General features: G+C 39.5%; 1 protein-coding gene across 1 annotated transcript in view; it reads right to left on the bottom strand.

The window, feature by feature from the left end:
- WWTR1 (WW domain containing transcription regulator 1) overlaps positions 1-19,716 on the bottom strand; it is a 52,348-nt gene that overhangs the window by 23,558 nt on the left and 9,074 nt on the right. Inside the window, exon 2 of the mRNA XM_048314244.1 lies at positions 574-704. Coding sequence (XP_048170201.1) covers positions 574-704 — 131 coding nt within the window. The remainder of the gene's footprint in view (positions 1-573; positions 705-19,716) is intronic.

The raw sequence follows: 19,716 nt of genomic DNA, 5'->3' as shown, positions 1-19,716 counted from the left end.
AATTAAATTTACACTTGAAGTGCTAAACAGGAACAGCAAGGGAACCACACCAATTATAAGAAATTTTTAGGTAATTCATACTGCAAAGCAGGCTTTTTAGTATTTTGCAAGCTGCTTCCAGTGCAGAACCTCACTATGCAAAAGCCCTATCACCATAAATAAACTAACAAGCAAACCAGCTACACCTTCTGACCTGAAGAAACACAGGGCTAACTGTGGACAGGTTATCCAACAGCTTGGACATGATATGGGGGGCTTCTGGGGTTTTATACCACTTCCGAACAGAAAAGCACAGACAGAATTAATTTTTCTATGTCTAACACTACATCAAAAAACCACAGAGGCTCTAAAATAGAACATGAGATGTTAGAACTTCACCTCAAACTATACAAATTCACTTGCTGCCACGTCCACAAAAAATTAAGTAAATGAAGGGGAGAACATACTGTTAAGGTCTGATAGCAGAATCAGAGCTACCTTCTTGAACCAAAAATTACTTAGACAAACAAATCAGAAGGTGTCTCTCTGATCTCTTTTGTGTTTTCACCAGAGAGTTTTCACCAGAGTACTCACTGAGATTTGGCTGAGACGTTGCCATGGACCTCTGCGGTGTGGACGCGGCTGGAGGATGGTGGCTAACATGATTCAGCGGCTGGTTCATAGGTTTTCGAGGATCTTGCCATGTTGTAATTTTTTCTATGTGACTGAGAAAGAAAAGATACAAGCTCAACACAAAATACCTGGTATATTATATAAACAGTTAAAATAATGTCATGAAAGTCCTATTTATTTTTCTTATTCCACATGTCTGTCCTTGTCATCTCACCCTCACCCACGTGAAATCATCTATCATCTGGTTGTTTACTTCTGATCTTCTGCCCCTGCTGTTCTAACTTCTTTTGCTCTACTGTTGAATGACTTTTACTTGAACAATTGTTAAATACTACTGTCAAGTTAAAAACCTGTAATACACACTCATCTTCAGATTATTTAATTGTCTGAAAGTTGTTTACTCTTGTCCTATCAGTCTTTTTCTACATACTCAATATATGGCCATTCCTCGCTCAGCAATAGTCATTTTGCTCAGTGTTGAAAACACAAGTCTTTGTCTTGCCAAACCCAACTGCTTTGTTGCTTTCCATGCTATGAAAACTAGTCTTTCTATACGTCCCCAAGAATAACAGCATATATTCCCACTACCAAACCAGGCAGATTACAGCCTCATGACTCACACGTAATCACCAAGTTCTCTGTAAAGGCATTAAGAGTTTTTATTGCAACGTAGTTAACAACATACCTACCATTTCAGTATGCAAACTCTCATGTACATGTATTACCCTGAAAACAGTGGAGTTGTGCATAAATCCACATAAATTTTACAGTGAGATAAACAATGATCACTGTAAAATATTTTTGGCCACAGGATTCAGTGGTGAAAGAGCTGTGGTTTTGTTGCAACTGAAAGTTTACACTGAAATGCACCTGTTTTGTAAGAAACTTAATAGGACAAGCATTTTAGGGATGAGCAGGTACTTCTATTTGAAGCAAGAAATGAAAAAGGAACTATGTTAAAGCAATCAATAGTCTGGTGTCTATCAAGGGATTGCCTGGCTCCAAGCCCAATCAACTAACCAGGTTCCTGTCTGTACTTGAGCGGGTTCTCCTCTACTAGTGTTTTGGTACAAAGAGGTAAGTCTTTAAGAAGAATACATCAAGAAGCATAAAAATTTTAAGATTCTGTGTCTGGAAAACCATTTTGATCCAACTCTCATACAAGAACCATCTAAAATCTTTACTGAGCTCCACCTTGAACTTGTCATTGCTTTTGCTGACACTAGTGGCATGGCCACCACTGCTGTCACCCTCCACACCCAGCTGATCACCAGACCTATTTCACAACCAAGTTTCAATCTATTTTGTGATATACATCTCAGGTATTACCGAAAATAGTGTAAATTACAAGAAGAGAAAAAGGAAAAGAACCTAGACCATTTTTTAAAGAGTAGAAAAATGTGATGTCTTTATGTAGTCTGTAGCCATTTTCTTTTCCTAATATTTTCCATTTAATGTACAATTCCCAAACTGAAAATCACACTTTCACATGAATGTTACTCAGCCTCAAGCTGCTGAGTCACTTCCTTTCTTCACAGCTTCTAGAGTATTTGTTTATTATTCACAATGAAATCACTCACCATTGCTTCTGCCTAGAATTAAAACACTTTATTCTCCCCTCATTATAAATCTTTATTACATTTTAGCTTTTCTTCTCTTTACTCTTACATTTCAAGTATAAGAATCCTTGCATACAGTGCATGAAGTCAAAGAGCCTCAAACTTTAACAATATCTTGCCTCATCTATAATATTGAAATAGAACTATGTAGGTACGTAAGGAACTTTTATGACTTGCTTTTGCAAGATTCTTATTTGAGGCATATTCAAACATACGACAAAGCAGCCCCAAAATCCATACTAAAATTCTCACTTTCAAGTTTTTCATAAGCAATTTTTGCATCTCTTATTATTATAAATCCTAATATCAGAGCAGGCCATTTCTCAACAAGGTCTTCACTCATAAACAAGCAAAACAGGAAAGCAGAGATGTCATTTTAGCTCCTATTTCTCCACCACAGGTGAGACTGATGGGGGACTCCATAGGCAAACAAGAACTTTACATGTTCCAGTAAAATCTGGGAAAGTTAAATATTTACAACTCAAATGAGATACACAAGAATCCGACAAAGAGGACAGAGAATATGCTACCGTAACTGCTTCTCCAACCTGCTCAGATCATGGCATTCCCACCCATAAAGTCCTGCAGTGCTCCAATTCAGCAAGTGGGAGCAAGTGGCAAATTGTATGCCAATGGTGGACCCTCATTAAAAACTAAACCAAAGCTCAGACCCAAACAGATGAGTATTTTACTAGGACTTTGGGATTCTGTTCCACCTGTTGTACCTTAGGCTTTTGTTAAATGAGTCCTGCTTGGGTGTCTGCCTCCCGCTTTGAAATGTCAATGTTTCTCTGAATTTGTGCTGCTGCTTTGTCCCGCATTTTGTAACTGCAAGGCTCTAATTCCTGACGTCCACTGCAGCCATGCCAAGACATCTCAGTGAGTTTAAATCAGCAAGCAGCAGCACAAAGGACACCAATTCTCTTTCTGCTTGTACTTGCTCCAACAACAAATGTATCTCAGTGGGTTCTATTGTCAGACCTTTTTTTTTCTGGTATTAGGAAATTCAGAGGTACTCATCTAAAATGGTTTTAGGGGAACTGAGAAGGATAAACTGATTATTCTGTGCTATCTGCACTACCACCTGAAATAACACAAACACGGAGTTTGACTAACAGTGTCAAGCTTTTTTGGGGTCCTTTATCAGGGCTTAAACATAGGGACTGAGTGTGGATTTTGTGACTGAGCCACATCAAAGTGGAGCTGCTGCTGAGTGGGAAGCTGGTGACTCACCAGCACCCACAGCCCTCACGCTCTGACTCATGAGCCCCTCCAAGGGAGCCCCACTCACACTGCCTTGGAGCACCTCCAGCCGTCCGCTTCCGGCTACACCACGAAAGCCAAACATTGGGAAATCTGTTTACATCTCCTGGAGCAGAGCCAAAGCATTGCCCAACCTTCTCTCTGTCCCTCTGCTCCCTGTAAACAAAAACAGCACAGAAAGGAAGTGCATTGGAAGTTAGAGGCCATTCACAGTGCTCTGACACTGTGTGATGTGGCAGATAGGCGTTTATACAGATGGGAAGTTTTTTAAATTTAAGAAAGTTACCTCAGGGCCACAACATTTGAGTCTATTGTCTGAGCTTGCTCAGGGTACTACAGTGCAATTTCTGGTAAAACTAAAGCCAGAGCCAAGCCCCACACTATTCCAGTAACCAACACCATGCAGGATGCAGCAACAAAGGGGAACTGTGTACAGGCTCACAGAATCTTGAGCATCTGTAAAAGTCTAGTATCATCTACTTCTTAAAAACCTTAGCTCTAGTATTCTTTTTTATGTGATCTTGGGGTCTTACAGTCACAGGTGAGGAAAACATAAAATATGAATGGGAATGATTTCTATCTTTAGAAACAATTACCCTAGGTGCACACATCCAATTCTCACAGAAATTAATGGAATTTGTGTGTATATACAACACAGCACTATCAAACTGGGCTAAAAAAGAAAATCCAGGAAAGGTCTCTCAAGGTCCTTGTATTGGGTTTGTGTGGCCTGGTTTTGGTAGCAGGGGGGCTACAGGGGTGGCTTCCTCCACATCTGGCAGAGCCAATCCCTGGTGGCTCCAAAGACGGATGTGCTGCTGGCCAAGGCTGGGCCCGTTAGAAATGGTGATAACACCTCTGCGATAACAGATTTAAGAAGAAAGAAAAAAGTTACGGGGCAGTTTTAATTGTGGCCAGAGAAGAATGGGGTGAGAACAACAACTGTGCAGACACCAAGGTCAGGGGAGGAGGGACAGGACGTGCTCCAGGCACTGGAACTGAGATTCCTCTGCAGCCTGTAGTGAAGACCATGGTGAAGCCTCCCTATGGAGGTCCATGGAGATGCAGAGATCCACCTGCAGCCCGTGGAGGAGATGCATGCTGGAGCAGGTGGATGCTTGAGCGGAGGCTGTGATCCTGTGGGAGGCCCATGGAGAGGGAAGCCCATGCTGGAGCAGCCTGTCCTTAAAGGACTGCACCCTATGGAAGAGTGATCCACGCTGCAGCAGTTTGAGGACTGCTGCCTGTGGGATGGACTCACATGGCAGCAGTTTGCAAAGAATTGTTGCTTGTGAGATGGACTCACATTGGAGAAGCTCTTGAAGAACTGTCTCTCATGGGAGGAACCCCACAGTGCAGCAGGGTAACAACTCTTGTCCCTGAGCAGTGGGAGAAGCCTCGGAGGATGAACTGACCATAATCCCCAATCCCTGTCTCTCTGCGCCGCTAGGGTAGGAGGTAGAGCTGGAAGGAGGGAGGGGTGGGGAAATGGTGTTTTTAAGGGTTTATTTTACTCCTCATTATCCCACTCCAACTTTGTTGGTAATAAATTCAATTCATATCTCTAATTAGATCCTGTTTTGCCCATGACGGTATTTGATGAGTGATCTCTCTGGTCCTTATCTCAACCCATGAACCCTTTGTCATATTTTCTCTCCCCTGTCCAGCTGCAGAGAGGAGTGAGAGTGGCTTTGATGGGTGCCTGGCATCTGGTCAAGATCAACCCACTACAGTTTGTTAACTATCAGGGATCTTTTACACAGTACAAGTGAATAAGCGCAAAACGAAAGACCACAAACCCGATATATTTTGTCATTAAACAGGAAATTCAAAACCCATTGCTACAAACTAAAGAAATGAAATCTACTTAGTACAGACTTCATTTATTTAAAAATAATAGTAAGTCACAAGGTTCCGATTCACCTATGGGAAAAAAATCTCATGAAGTGACTTTGAGAAGTATGATTTTACACCTTTACGGTAAGCAAAAAAAAGTGCACAAGTACTTAGTTCTGTGTAACAATTAGGAAAAAAATGACCGTCCATATAAAAATAACCTTTTTTTCTTATGAAGACCTTTGATCTCACTTCCCTCACACATTTCAAAATTACTTCCAGGCCTAGTGTTCCTAGGAAACTTCAGTAGGAGAAAGATAAGACCCACTTGTACAGAAAAATAAAAATGCCGGTTTAGGCAAAAAAATTAAATCACAAATCAGTATTTTTAAATGCTTACCAGCAGTAGTTACATTTATTGGGACATTTAGAGACCTGCAAACCCACTGCTCGCTACAGAACCACCACCTCCTCCCTAGGGATGGCAGCAGCAGTGGTGCCACTGTCATACCTCCATGAGTGCCTTGCCTTAAGGTGGTGAGTTTGGCCACGGGTAGGGCCAGGAATCTCTGAAGGGGATCAAGAGGATCAAGAAAATGCTATAATTACGCAGTACTTCACAGCAGCTTATGGCAGCTGTTGGAACTGGTGGGAGGACTGGCTGGGGGGTGCCACAACAACTAGCAACTGTTGCCAGACCATACACAGCCCATCACCCTCAGTACTACCCCCGTTCCTTCCCACCAAGGTCACCTTGCGCCAGCACCTGCCGGCTCTGAAGACGTGGGGATGCACTTCTGTTACTGTCATCCTTCTAATCCTAAAGCAGGAGGAATTTATTGTTCACTAAAAAACAGTAGGTGAGAAACATCTTAGATTACCTCTAATAAAAAAACCTGTACATACGCTATGTGTTCTCCTGGATATTGAAAGAGAATTTGTGAATGCTTCTTGCTAGGAATCCTTCATTAAGCACTCCTCTTGATTATTAGCAAAATATTTCTTTGCAGATATTCTGTCTTCTCCATGGTTATTATATGCATAAAAAGAAAGGCAGGATGTGGTCCAACAACTGCATGAGAATATGGTGTTTTGTCCTTAGATGTAGTCGGATGTCTTCTTTTGCCATGCTGCTTTTCCCCTTCTCTCACCATAGACTGGAAAATTTCAAGAGCCAAGTTATGCTCTCATCACAACATGGAAAGACTTTACAGAAGCACAGCACCATGTCCTAATGTCATGCATTCACCCGTGCATTTGATAACTGTAATTCATTAAGTAGACTGCAGCAGTCCCCATGATGTAGGATCTACCTTCAAACACATAAGAGACAGTCACTTCTCTTACAAGTGCTTGAAAATCATGCCATTTCAGTAGGACAGCCCAATTTTTATAGCTTGTCACTTGTTTACAGCTCTGTTAAATTCAAACTTAAGTGGAAATGGGACTGAGTTAAATTATGATCTGAATCACGTCCTGCTAAAGACAATGAGCTTCACGCTGGCATGAACCCACATAGAAAATGTTTGGAGAAAATTCTTGATTGGCATCAACAGTTTACATGCCAGACTGTGCAGACAAAGCATCAATGTCATTAGGCTGGCAGTTGTCTCAAGATTGTTTTTTTAGCTTATATTCACATTACTAAAGGAAATTTTAACACAATGCACACAGCTAACTCAGTGCTAGCTTCTCTTCATTCCCTTGTGGTCATGCATTGTGACATCACAGTTAATTATCTAATCACACGCTTTTTCCAGAGTACCCGTCTTACTAAGTGCATTTCAGTACTCAAAGGCTCTATTTCTGATCTGCTATGAAGTATTTTTTTTAACTAACATGCAGCTTCGTACCATACCTACTGCAAAATTTTCAAACTCCGTTCTAGTGGCAAGTGTAATAAACTACCTTTAAAAGATAATGAGAAAATCATCACAGGGCAACTTCAGACATCTCCATTTGGTTTTGCAAGGCTATCCCCATTCTACAGATCAGGGGTACAACATATTTATCAGTATCCAGTGTTTTCAGGGAGTACTTTGAAACCCCTGAATCTACAAAATACATATTGCTTTTGTGTTCAAAACACAGCTTCCAGTGACTTCAGCTACCACTATGAGTATGTGGCATATTATAAATCACAGGGAGGCATGGGGGAGGGGGGGGTAGTGTAGGTTGGGGAGGGAGTTCTTACTTTCAAATACAGATACCCTTTCATGCAATTATATACAGACAAAAATCCACCTTTTTTTCAGCAAGCACTAAAACAGATGAACAGAAGACGAAGGACTAGGGCCTTTCTTTAAGCTACCTTGTGAACATACAATAATTCACAAAAACATTTTGAGCAAATAATGCGTAAAAATAGTACACCCAATGGACAATATTCACCACATCATTCTCTCATAGCTTTATCACCTGTAACAACCACATTAAAAATTAATGCTATCTGCAGGACATTCTCCATTAGCCTGACATTTTCGAACATCATATACAGTAAAGCTGATACAGCTGGTTCTCTTCCAGCTACACAAAGAAGAATGCTACTACCTTCTTTCTCATACACACAAGAGGAATGCACATTTATTTTTAGAAGGGTCCCATCTCCTCTAAAAAGACATATGAGAAATAATGGGTTCTTTTAAAGAAAACCTGTGATGATGTTACACAAGAACCCAGACAGGATAATTTAGAATACTGGTGTCCATCCAGTTAGCCAAGAACAGACACTGAGTGTCTGGCACTGGCCTGGGGGCTGTGGGCATTTGGTGCAGAGTACTGGTTAACGTGACAAATGGGTAAGATGCTGCTTTCATGGGACAATACTTTGAGATGGGAAAAACAGATAGCTACAGCGTATTTCTGACTATTTAGCATGGGTGCCTTGACATGTTGAGGTTTCTTGATGTTTCCAAATGTCTGGGGCAGACCAAAGGGCACTTGGGCTGTTACAAATAAAACCAGGTTTAAAGTCTCTTCTATTTTTCTGCATTCTAAATTACAAATAATGCATGAGGTAGTTTAAGGTCCCAATTGAATCCTGGTAGATTGTATTACAACCCACAAGCACGCAGCTTGCCCATGGCTCCATGGTCACGGCAGTGCCATATGGCAGCTGCTCTTGCCAACAGCCTGTGGTGCCAAGACAATAAGGATGGACACCGTGGTCAACTTGTTGAACTTGCAGAAACAAACCTTGCTGATTGTTTCAGCTACATCAACAGATTGATCTGCCTGAGCCTGCCGCCCCACTTCAGTCAAAAGAAAATGGAGAAAAAGATTTGGAAAGGAGGACAGGGCCAGGCCACTGCTCTCAGCAGTGCCCTCCAGCCAGGACAGCATCAGCCTATTTCATAGTCATTTCTGGTCTTCTGATTTCTGACAGAGGAGGGAAGAACGGGATTAACAAAAATACACAGCATTTTATTCCAAAACCAGACATCTAAAGACACATGCTCTACTAAGTGTTTAGTATGAATAACTCCCCTCTCTGAAAAGGAAAAATTTTGCCTCATCTTCCGGCACTTCCAAAGCGCTTCCTGGCACTTCAGAGTAACCTAGTGGAGCCACTCTGAGTCCACAGCTGTTGCAAAGTACTCGAGGCACCCCCATGGACACCTCAAAACAACCGGTGGCTCAGCCACAACAGCTGCCTCAGCAATTTAATTATATGCCAACATTACTCACTACTAATAAAGAATGGACAAAATGTTGCCTTATCCGAAGGCAAAATGTTAATAATATTTTGCAAAAATCATGCATGCACTATATACACATGAAACAAATATACCTATCAGGTGGAAGAGCTTAGAGCTGCATGCTCCTGATTCCATTTCTGCTGTTAAACAGTTGGAAAGAATAAGAATATATCGTTCCTTACATCACTAAAAGCACACAAATATAAAATCCAGTATTTCTCAATCACTTTCCTTTAGAGTGCAGAAATTCAATAGTTCAGCCACTTGTTACTGTGGGAGTTCAAGTGACACTCTGCCCTACTCCAACTCACAGGTTTTAGTTAATCAAATTCATGGCACTTGCTTTTTCAGACACCGATAATGTTTCATGAAAATTACATGAAGCTTTAACAAGGAGCCACAATGTAATTATTAAACTGATTGAACCATGGACTTTGTTCTCCTGCTGCATGTTCATCATCATCTCTGATCTTGAAGCTGGAACATTACATCTGTACTTGAATATTTATTACACTATGCTAAGTAACTTCTTCAGAGAAGAGAGTTGCTCTTTTCCTGAATTAGTTTCAGCACAATTTGCTGCTGTGAAGAGAACTTTGAGAATGTCCTGCTAAGCTCCCCTGTAACTGACTGATTCCATTGTTGGTGTACATGGAGGCCTTAAAAAACATTAAACTAGTTATACAAATGGAAACAAAACACCCTTTGAGTTCTATTGACAACTTAACCTTTAGAATTTGGATGAAACCCCAATTCTTGAGAGAAAGGAAAAAAAAGGTACTGAATGAAGCTATTATATAGAACATTCTTATGGGTTTTTTTAATGTATACAATATATAATAGCATTAATGCATTCATTTACTTGATGAGTGCCTGTAGCACTCATATTTAAAGAGACATATTAATGATTTTATTAAAACCATGTTTATTTTCTTTTGGGGAAAATGTAGCAATCTGAAGACAAAGAGTTCTTTTGTGAGAGATGCATGACATTTTCAGATTTGTGCTGTTTCTGATATTGTTGAACAGGTTATAGACTGAAAGGTAACTAACTGTCCTCTACTTGAGCGAGAGGGCTATCACCACGTTTTGTTGTGAATGCCTCGCTTTACCAGTATAAAAGCCATGTCAAAAGGGACCATATTTATGAACAATCAGGGTTTGCATACATAAAACATAAAATGGTGCTGTCTTGTAACAAGAATGGGAGAAGTGGCCCAACCTAATAAATGCTCTTTGACTACCAAGATGGCATTTCTAGACAAGCTGTTATTATTTTAACATATTCTGCATTCTAGTAAAAATCAATACATAAACAAGAACTCCCCGTTAAACTACGCAGAGTCCCCTTATAAGGGCATAATGAAAATCTGTCCCAGGCAAGAACAGGTGGTAGGATAGACAAACAGCCCAGAGCAAAACAGGACACAAAATCCCTTGAAGTTATAGAAAAAATACCTAACATTATATTCTACTGTACTGGCCAGAGGCAGAGGAATGTATGACTCCACAGAATTTAGTCCCAGAGTTCTCCTCCATAATCTAGATTTTTATTTCACATTTTGCTTTCTGTCAGAAAGCATTAATGTTTCCAGGGCATTGTGCATTTTTTCCATGTGCATTAACAGAAAATTTTAAAAGGGATTATTTTTTTCTAGTACTGGTGCCTTTTTAATCAGAGAATTTAGAGGATTGAATTAATTATCATAATACTAATAAGATTCTATTTTGCTGTTTAAAAAACAATTATCCACTGTTTTCTCTTTGTAATTTGAAGAACAATATGTCAAGAGCTTCAGATCATTGCCAATATATTCAAGTACACTTCCGTAAAAGGTTTTGTTGCAGAAATAAAACTATTTTCTACTCCCTAAGTAGGCCCATCTGCAGTCCTGCCTACCTTCTGATTTTGAAATCACAGCATTTCTTCAAAAGACAACAAAATTTTGTTACCACAGTCTCCAGAATTTCTTTCCACAAATGCACAGCAGTTGTTCTAACTTGTTCCTATGACAAGCTTTTGAACTGCTTGGTCAGGTTTTCCAAACAATAACATAGATTGGCTTGAGAAATAGTTTTCCCAAACAGACAATCCTCCTTCACTAGAAACTGAACACTGGCTCAAAATACACACATTTGTGCAAAGCAGTTCCTGGTACTGCAGCTCACAGTCAGAGATCATTCTCACAACCTCAGCTTTTAGGCCAGTACATTTATTAAGCTTCAAAAAGGTCAAAATAACTTCTGTTCTCTGAACTTCACAGACAGCAATATTTATATTTTAACATGAATGCCAGTAGCTACAGCACAACAGACACGCAGAGCCAAACCAGATACTAATTCTTTTTTTTTCCCTCCATGACCCAAATCCCTAACTCTTCAGACCAAGATTTACCTCTTGTAAATAAGACTTTAATCTGCCAAAGAGCAAACGCAAAAGCATTTTCTCCTATGATTTAGTTACAACATAACCAACTAAAAATAACATTTAGGCAATAAATTTCATTCAGTATATCACAAACAAAACTATTTAGACGAATAAAACTACTTTGGGTCTATATTTATCTACCTCAATAGTGGTTATGAAGTAGCTAGAATTATTTAAAGTATCATGCCACTCAAATCTCTCAGTGTTTTAGAAAATAATTTGCTATTGAAATATCATCAGGAATAACTTTGTGACTGGTACCTGTAAATACTGAAGTTTTATTCACTTGCCCATGATTCAATGCATCACACTTCTGTTTTTATCCAGCCACAAATTCTGGTTTTTGGTCCCTGCTATCCTTTCAAGTGTTATATAGTGTAGACTAATCACAGAATCGTAAGAACCATTGTTTCAAATCTATGTGTTTAAAGTTAAATAAACACTACAAATTTTCTTTTATCATGTGCAGTATGTACATAAGGACATGGACACGTGGTTACTTGATGAAGTTGTACTGCCCAAGCATTTCTGCAAGGTCTAAAAAACCTTCCACACAGTGTCTCTACTGACCCACCTGCGAGTCAGTGGCAGCTGATGACATTCTTGCTGACACCAGAAGGGGAGAGAATCCTTACCGATTTAAAAAGCAGCCAACCAAGCTGCTTGTCGTTCCCCTCCAGCCCCAACTCTACAAATCCAAAACTTTCAGAGCTCATTCATTCAGCTCAGCAGAAAAAAGGCTCCAGACACCACGGGCAGAGAAAACAGCTATCAGGATGCTTTTGGCATTTCCTCTGTAATAAATTCAATGGGAGAAAATCTGCTTCATCTAAATGAATGCTGAGACAACCATGACCTTGAATGCATCAGGACTTATCTTACTTCCTCCATTTGGACCATTTAATCACTACTGAGAATACAGTAAGGAAAACAGACAATTCAGGAGACACATAATTCTTAATAGACAAAAGGTAGAACAGAATGTTGCCCTCTTTGTAAGTCCTCAGAAGATGAGGAAAAGGAAAGCAATCAACCAAACTGCTGGAGCTAAGGGATGTGGAGCATGGCTCTTTCCTCTTCCCTATAAGATTAAGAAATCCATTAGGACTTCTGATATTCAAATACACCCCTCACTTTCAGGGCCTGAAGAAATGTCTGATGGATTCTATGCAAATAATGACAAAAACCTGTCTTTTATCAACATCAGCATCTTCTCTATTATTCCCTACCACCCATTTAGAGGGTTCCCTCATAACATGGAAAAATTTCCATGGTTTCAATCTCTTACATGGCATATCCCCATGAGAAAAATCCCATCGCTTCTTCCAGTGGAGCCACAAGAAACAAATTTAAATTGGTCAAATTTCTATAAACATCTGTTGGTTCACCTGTTTTTATTAACCCTTTTTAATTTTGAATGTCAGCTTAGAATATAAAGAAAAAAGTCTAATAAAGAAATGGTTCTTTTCCAAGTCAGCACTAGTTATCTGCAGCCCTCACACAGCTTCAACTTATGAGTTATGTCCTGCGAGGGCCTCACTCTAATAGACAAAATTGGGATCAGGTTATAAATAACTTTTTCAGAAGTTTCTTACAAAACTCTGACTCCAAACACATTGGTTCCAGCTGTTCAGAAAGTTTTAGTACACAAAGGTCAGGAGGTGTCCTACTTGGATTATTTTTTTCTTTATGATTCATGGTGGAGGTAATCAGCTAGCAGATGAATTTTTCTTGGACCCTATTTCTACCTTCCATATGAGCTGATTAGTTCCCATGGAAGAAAAGGCAGAACAAATAACCACACTAATTCCCAGAGTTCAGAAAGTTGACCTTTTACAGTCTCCAAACTAATGTGTATCCAGGAAATCCTGCCAGACAGTCACTGTTCGCAAATGGTTGGGAAATGTGATCACTTGCCATGAAAAACAGATGAAAAGCAGGAGCTGGTTAAAAGACCAAGTCTTTTCTCAAACAAAACATTTCCAAAATAAAGAAACAATGTCTCAAAGCTGACAGTTGACCTCAACTACGGAAGGGTGCCAGTCCTCCACTGGTGCTCTCTGCACATGAGAATTTAAAAATGAGATGAGAATTTCAAGTAAGATTTAGCTGAACATAAGGAATTTCTGTCATTTCTGACACTTCAGTAATATTCCAATCAAACACAGTCTATTTGAGAAGAAATCTTTTTAAGATTTAAGTACAAATGTGGACAAGCAAGGCTTCCCTTAAGCTCAGAATAATGTATAAAAATATCAAATATTTAGCAATGTAGGTGCATCTTACTGATTTCTAATGGCGTGCAAGGAACATGTGTTCGAGGATTACTGGTATGAGAAGATGGGCACATGTCACAGGAATACACTGTGCTGTACTCAAAAGGAATAATGCCATGGAATGGAGGCAGCACAAATTACCCATATTATTAGCAAGTCAGAAGCAGTCCCTAAACCCATTTATCTAGTAATGCAAGACAGTGACTGATCAGGCAATATTTAGCCTAGACATTTAACCTGGCTAACGAATACAATTTTGAGTGGGGAGTGGGGAGCAGTGTGGGATGTGTGTGTGGAGGGGTTGGAGAAAAATGTTAGCTACCCTCAGAAAACACATGGGGTTTTTATTATTAAAATGTTGTATCATAGCTCCAAAAAATGATGACATTGACTGAAAAATATAATTAAAAAGGCAGTGTCATAAATGCTGGAAAATTTCCTAATACACCATTTAAAATGTGGTACCTAAAATCTGATTTTTAGTATCTTGTAGGTGTTGGGGAAGATGAAACAGGAAAGCCTTATAAATATGATTGCCTGACAAAAGATTTTGGGAATATGAAAACTACAGGCAACATCGAAATGAAAACCACTTTTGAAATACCAAGTCTTAGTTACTGAACAACTGGAGAACAATGGTATGGCCGACTGAAGTAATCCCCTCTTGATGGAACAATACCCTCTGCTTGCAAGCAGGTCCAAGGGTCAGAGCAGACCCTACTAGCTCAGCAGAAGGAGTCCAAAGAGTAGTTTTTAGAAGTTAAGATGTAACACTATATGGTAATATAAGAACTCTTATAGGCTGTATGTAAATGCTATAGGATTTGTATCTTGTATTAGATTGGTTAGTGACAATTAGAATATTCAGTACAGAAGATGATTTATTGTATTGTAACCAGGACTTCAGACACTTCCATTCTATTCTCTTGCTCTTGCTCTTACTCTTACTACTTCTTCTTCACTCTCCTTGCTCTTACACTCTCTCTCTCTCTCTCTTTACCCGCTTACTCTCTTGCTCTCTTGGGCCTGCTCAGAGCTGAGTCTGGCAGCTCTGAGCAGTGCCCCTATACCCACGCCCTTTGCAATAAACCCCATGTGTCCCAAGATCAGACTACAGAGATCTCTCGTCTCCGTCACCGACCGTCAGTAACCCTACATGTAGGAATGAAGTATTTCAGACCAGCTTCTTACCTGAATAACAGTCTCCCTGTATCCCAACTGGACTTACTAAATAAATGCAGAATTATTTCATAGAAACATAAAATATCCTGAATCCATGGGAAAGGACCCATGAGGATCATCCAGTCCAACTCCTGACTCCACACAGGGCAACCTAAAAGTTAAACCGGCTATCTGAGGGTCATCCAAACACTTTTTGACCAACAATGGGCTTGGGGCCACTTCCCTGGGGAGCTTGTTCCAGGGTCTGACCACCCTCTCAGCAAAGAGCTTTTGCCTGGTACCCAGTCTGAGCTCCCTCAACATATCTTTCAGCCAACCCCTTGTGTCCTATCCCCAGGGGATGAGGAGAAGCGCCCAGCACCTCCCTCTGCTCCCCCTCAGCCTCCTCCAAGCTGCACAAATCCAGTACATCTGCCCTCCTTTACGATTACGCATCATAAATATTTTGCTGGACTGTATTTTATTATAAAGACTTACGGTCTTTAAAAAAAGGCCAAAGACTTTGTAATATCCAACATCAAACAGTAAGTGAAAATGAACCTCTGATCAAAAATAAACCACTAGGAGGCAAAAGAAACTTTGTGAGAATGCAAACTAAGACATGACCTGCAAGGTGTTCTCTCATCTTAATGAGTATCTGTGACATTTTATTGGTATACTGAGTTCAGGGCAGAGTAACAAAGCAGTTCTATTTAAAAATTTAGCTGGTAAAATTTAACTGTATGTTGACAGTTTCATAATTCACAATAATGAAAGTAATCAGATTATTACCTGAGTGGTAAGAGCAATCATCCTGTATTTTCAGTTCCAGTTCAGCTTACATTAGCCAAAACAAAATCACAGAGTCTTTTTTCTTGGGTACAACTGAATTGGGACTCAAGCTACACATCAGATTTGTGCCCCTAAAGCCACAACACCAACATAGATAAAAGTCAGAGGGTACTGGCGTTGGTATTCGTGACACAGAGCTTTGTGCAGCCGCCTTTGTTCTCGCACATAATGAAGCCAGCACAGAGAACCAGACGGAACTGTTTCCCTGTCTCATTAACCAGCCTCTGTGCCAGGGGCCAGAGCAGAGCAAGAGGAGTGGGAGGCCACTCTCCAGCCCCTTCTCTCCATGAGTGCCATCAGAAGCAGGAATGAAGACCAGGCAGGGGAGCAGCTCTCTGCTCCTCCCAGGGAGGAAACTGAGCAAAAGTTTAGTGAGAGCCAGAGCATGAGGAACCTGAGTGCAGCCCGTGGGCCACTGCCAACTGAACCCCCAAGAGCAGGGGGTAAATTATCTTCTACATTTCCCTTAAAATCTGCTCTCATTACTTTACTCATCTACTGGGTTCAACCAACTATACCTGGTTTGGTTTTTTTTTAATTTCCAATGTCACGGTATTTTCCACTACCAAAGACACTATTATTTTCATGGAAGGCACTGTCTGTCACTGCTTACACAAAGTCCTGTCAAAATAAAGGGGTCAAAATAAAGGTGGCACAGGGAACTAAAAACTGGACCAAATTAAGCAGCAAGAGGTATGTCATTTATCAACCTCAGATTTAAATTTGTAGCCCTTTTCATGGCATAATTAACCCAAATATCTGAGGTTTGACCTCATCCAGAAGAGGAAGGCCAAACCGGCTGCGTGAACTGAAGAACAAGTATGTATGCCTCACTTATGTTTAAAGTGATCATCCTCTTGCTTTAGATTACTTTAAACAATAAGCATGAAGTGAAAGTACAATTACCTTAATAACAGATTAAGGACTAAGACACAGTCTAGTCATTCCACCAATTACAAATGTCATGCCAACAAAAAAAGCTACTATTTTGATCACTGTGACAAAGGAATGGATCTGTTAAAGGTGACTCTCAGAACTGCGAAGGAAAAATAATGGCTTATATTCACCAATTCCGGTAACAGTTCTATAAAGATCCTGTAAGTCTCTTATAATGATAAATAATATTCCACTCATTTAGCACCTTCCAAATACCTCTGGGACTCAGCCAGATTAAACCAGCTCCAGATCTCAGTTAGTATTAAAAGTTCCTGGCTTATCAAGAGCATAAAAAAAAAAGACCAAATGTTGTATTCCATCATCACACAGCAAAGGACTGGAATGCAACGCTGATCAGCTGCCTGCAGTCCTACTATAACCACTGGAAATCAATATGCCAAAATACAATCCAAATATTTTTGCATTGGACTAACAATCCATTACAAAATATATTAAAAACCAGTGTTGTCATCAACTGCTTATGCTTATTTCAAATGCTCGCTACTGATCTTTACTACAGCTGACTTTTTAAAAAACATTCCAAACATATGAATTAAACACAAAACTCTTCATATCCAGTTGTGGAAAATTACCTATTTTGTGCCTCCAGACTGCATTGAAACATAAAGGCACTTTTTTCTGTAACTTTTTTGCAAGAAAACTTCGTGTATGTGATCCTTCTTTCAAATCAAATTACCATACAACTTAACAGACCTACATATGGTTTGCATTGTGTATTTCTTCTTTAATATTCATGAAAGCAAAATCCAAAATGCCTTAGAATGAAACCAAATCAGTAAACTTTTTATCTGGATTTTAAAATACTTGTATTTAAATGCTTTACAAAGAGGTGATCATATTAGAATTTTAAATTGAAATAAATATTTTTAAAGTGAGAATTCAGTATTCACCAAAGGGAAGACTTTGCAAGGTTTACTTAGACCTAGCGAAGATGCTCTGGCAGGTCAAGGTCTTGCATATCCCATCTGGAATTACACTATCAAAGGAACACTCATTCAGATGTCTCAAAGCAATAACTCAATTGTAAATTGCAAACTCTCAGGAGCTAACATTAAATTTTTTTTAAAAGCTGTGGTTTATATGAAATGTCACATAGAAATTAAATTTTAAAAACTGACACAGCTTTGTCTCAAAGACCTTATGGTGAAACACCTTCACAACTTTTCTTTTGGTAAGAATGCTGGAAATTGAATGACTAGAAAACATTTCCCTTCTGCCAGTACCTAAAACAAAAGCCGCAGCAGGGACCTGCACAACAGAGTCACGAAAAATTCGGGTCTGTATCAGGTGGAATTTTTGCAGTGATATGTTCTTTCCATATGGCCCCAAGAAGCGTTTTAGTTCAGACTTTTTTTCTTCTCTGCTGTTGCTAGTACAGCCATCAAGAAAAAAACAACACTTCAAATAAGACAGTTGTTACTGATGGTTCTGCACTTTGCAGGTGCTTTATAAATACAGTCAGATAATCTTTCCACACAGTATTTTACTTACCTGCAGAAGCTAAAACTGAACTTCACATATTTTCAACAGAGCTATTTCATTACAGTTTTGAGGAAGCTCATCTCCTATCTGTCAGTGAACAAAAGTGCAAGAATAATACTCTTTTAGCTTGACTTTTCCTTAGGATGCATGCCTCTGTCATAGGTATTAAAACATGAAGGACGAATCTTTAAGTTTCCACAATGCTTGTGCTTAGGGAATAATTTTTCAATAATTTCTGATTTTTGTATTTACTGCAACAGTAAAGACTACAGCCCCCAGGGAGAAAAGAACAGTAACAAAGGTACTGGGATGGATGACCAGATTATTCAAAGCAAGGTCAAGACTAGCACCAGTGATACAGCACAGCATCAACACCTCACCACTGAGCTATTACTTGGGATTGCATGTACTTAGAACCATAATCCTACTGCAGTGATTACTGTGGTATGGGATTTTTATTGCTCCACTTCCCTTTCAGCATGTAGTCATTCTGCTTTTTACAGGTGCAAAATGTCCATGGATATCTCCAGCACCCAGGAAAGTCAGAATAACAGATCTGCATGTAAATCTGAGAAGAATCTGCCAGACAGAACGCCCAACTTCAATTTCCCCATTTGGTCTTTTCTCTTGCTTTGAAATTACTTAGTAGTGGTCAAAAATCTCTGTCAGACGCAGTGCAGCAATACTGAACATGGGCACAGAAAGCATCACTCACAAAGGTGCAGAGGCTGCATGCTTTCGAAATACATGCTGCTGTGCAGCAGCTGCTTTTATCTGAAGTTTTCATATGAGTAGGTGTTTTTCGGGTTTTTTTTAATAAGATCATTTTAAATTGTTCTTCACATGAGGTTCAGATAATAGGAGGAAAACAGTAAAACTGTAATATCCCCTTAGAATCTAACAAAGAGTTACTTCCAGTTTGCTTTATACCTTTTAAAATTACATTTTAAGTAACAGTATGCATTTCTTTTCCAGTCTGTCTACTTTACAGCTTCCTGTTTTTTCTAGAAAAATGAATCAGACATTTGTTTCTCTAAGATAAAAAAAGACCACTGAAAATATTGTTCTAGTAGAAGCCATCCTGACAGAAAAAGGAAATGTTCATGAGACAATATCCTCGGTAGAATGCATGCTTTTAGTAAAGCAAACCAGGCAGTACCACAAAACTACTCAAATAAATGCAAACATATGTCTGTAACTGCAGGAAAAGTAGCACAAAATGGAAACTGACAGTGCTCCTGTGTGTTAATTGCATCCCAATTTGTTTTATCTGCAAACTTATGTTTCTCTTTCACCCTTTATTGTCCCCTACTCTTTGTTACAAGAAAGATCTGTCATAATTGCTAAAAACCCCATGTGAAAACCTCAAAATTTAATGAACGTTTTGAGCTGTATTTGACCATAAATATACAGCAGAAATACCAGGATCATTCCAATGCCTGAATTTTGGCAAGTATTTGACAAGAGAATCAACACTGGAGTTGCTTTCTGGAATGTACAGCACCTGAAATCACTTCTGCTGCCAGAGACTG

This window comes from Corvus hawaiiensis, chromosome 10 (genome assembly GCF_020740725.1).
Source record: "Corvus hawaiiensis isolate bCorHaw1 chromosome 10, bCorHaw1.pri.cur, whole genome shotgun sequence".
In the NCBI taxonomy this organism is placed as follows: Eukaryota; Metazoa; Chordata; class Aves; order Passeriformes; family Corvidae; genus Corvus; species Corvus hawaiiensis.
Note: the sequence above shows the minus strand (reverse complement) of the source record. Positions and strands in the feature narration are given on the sequence as shown.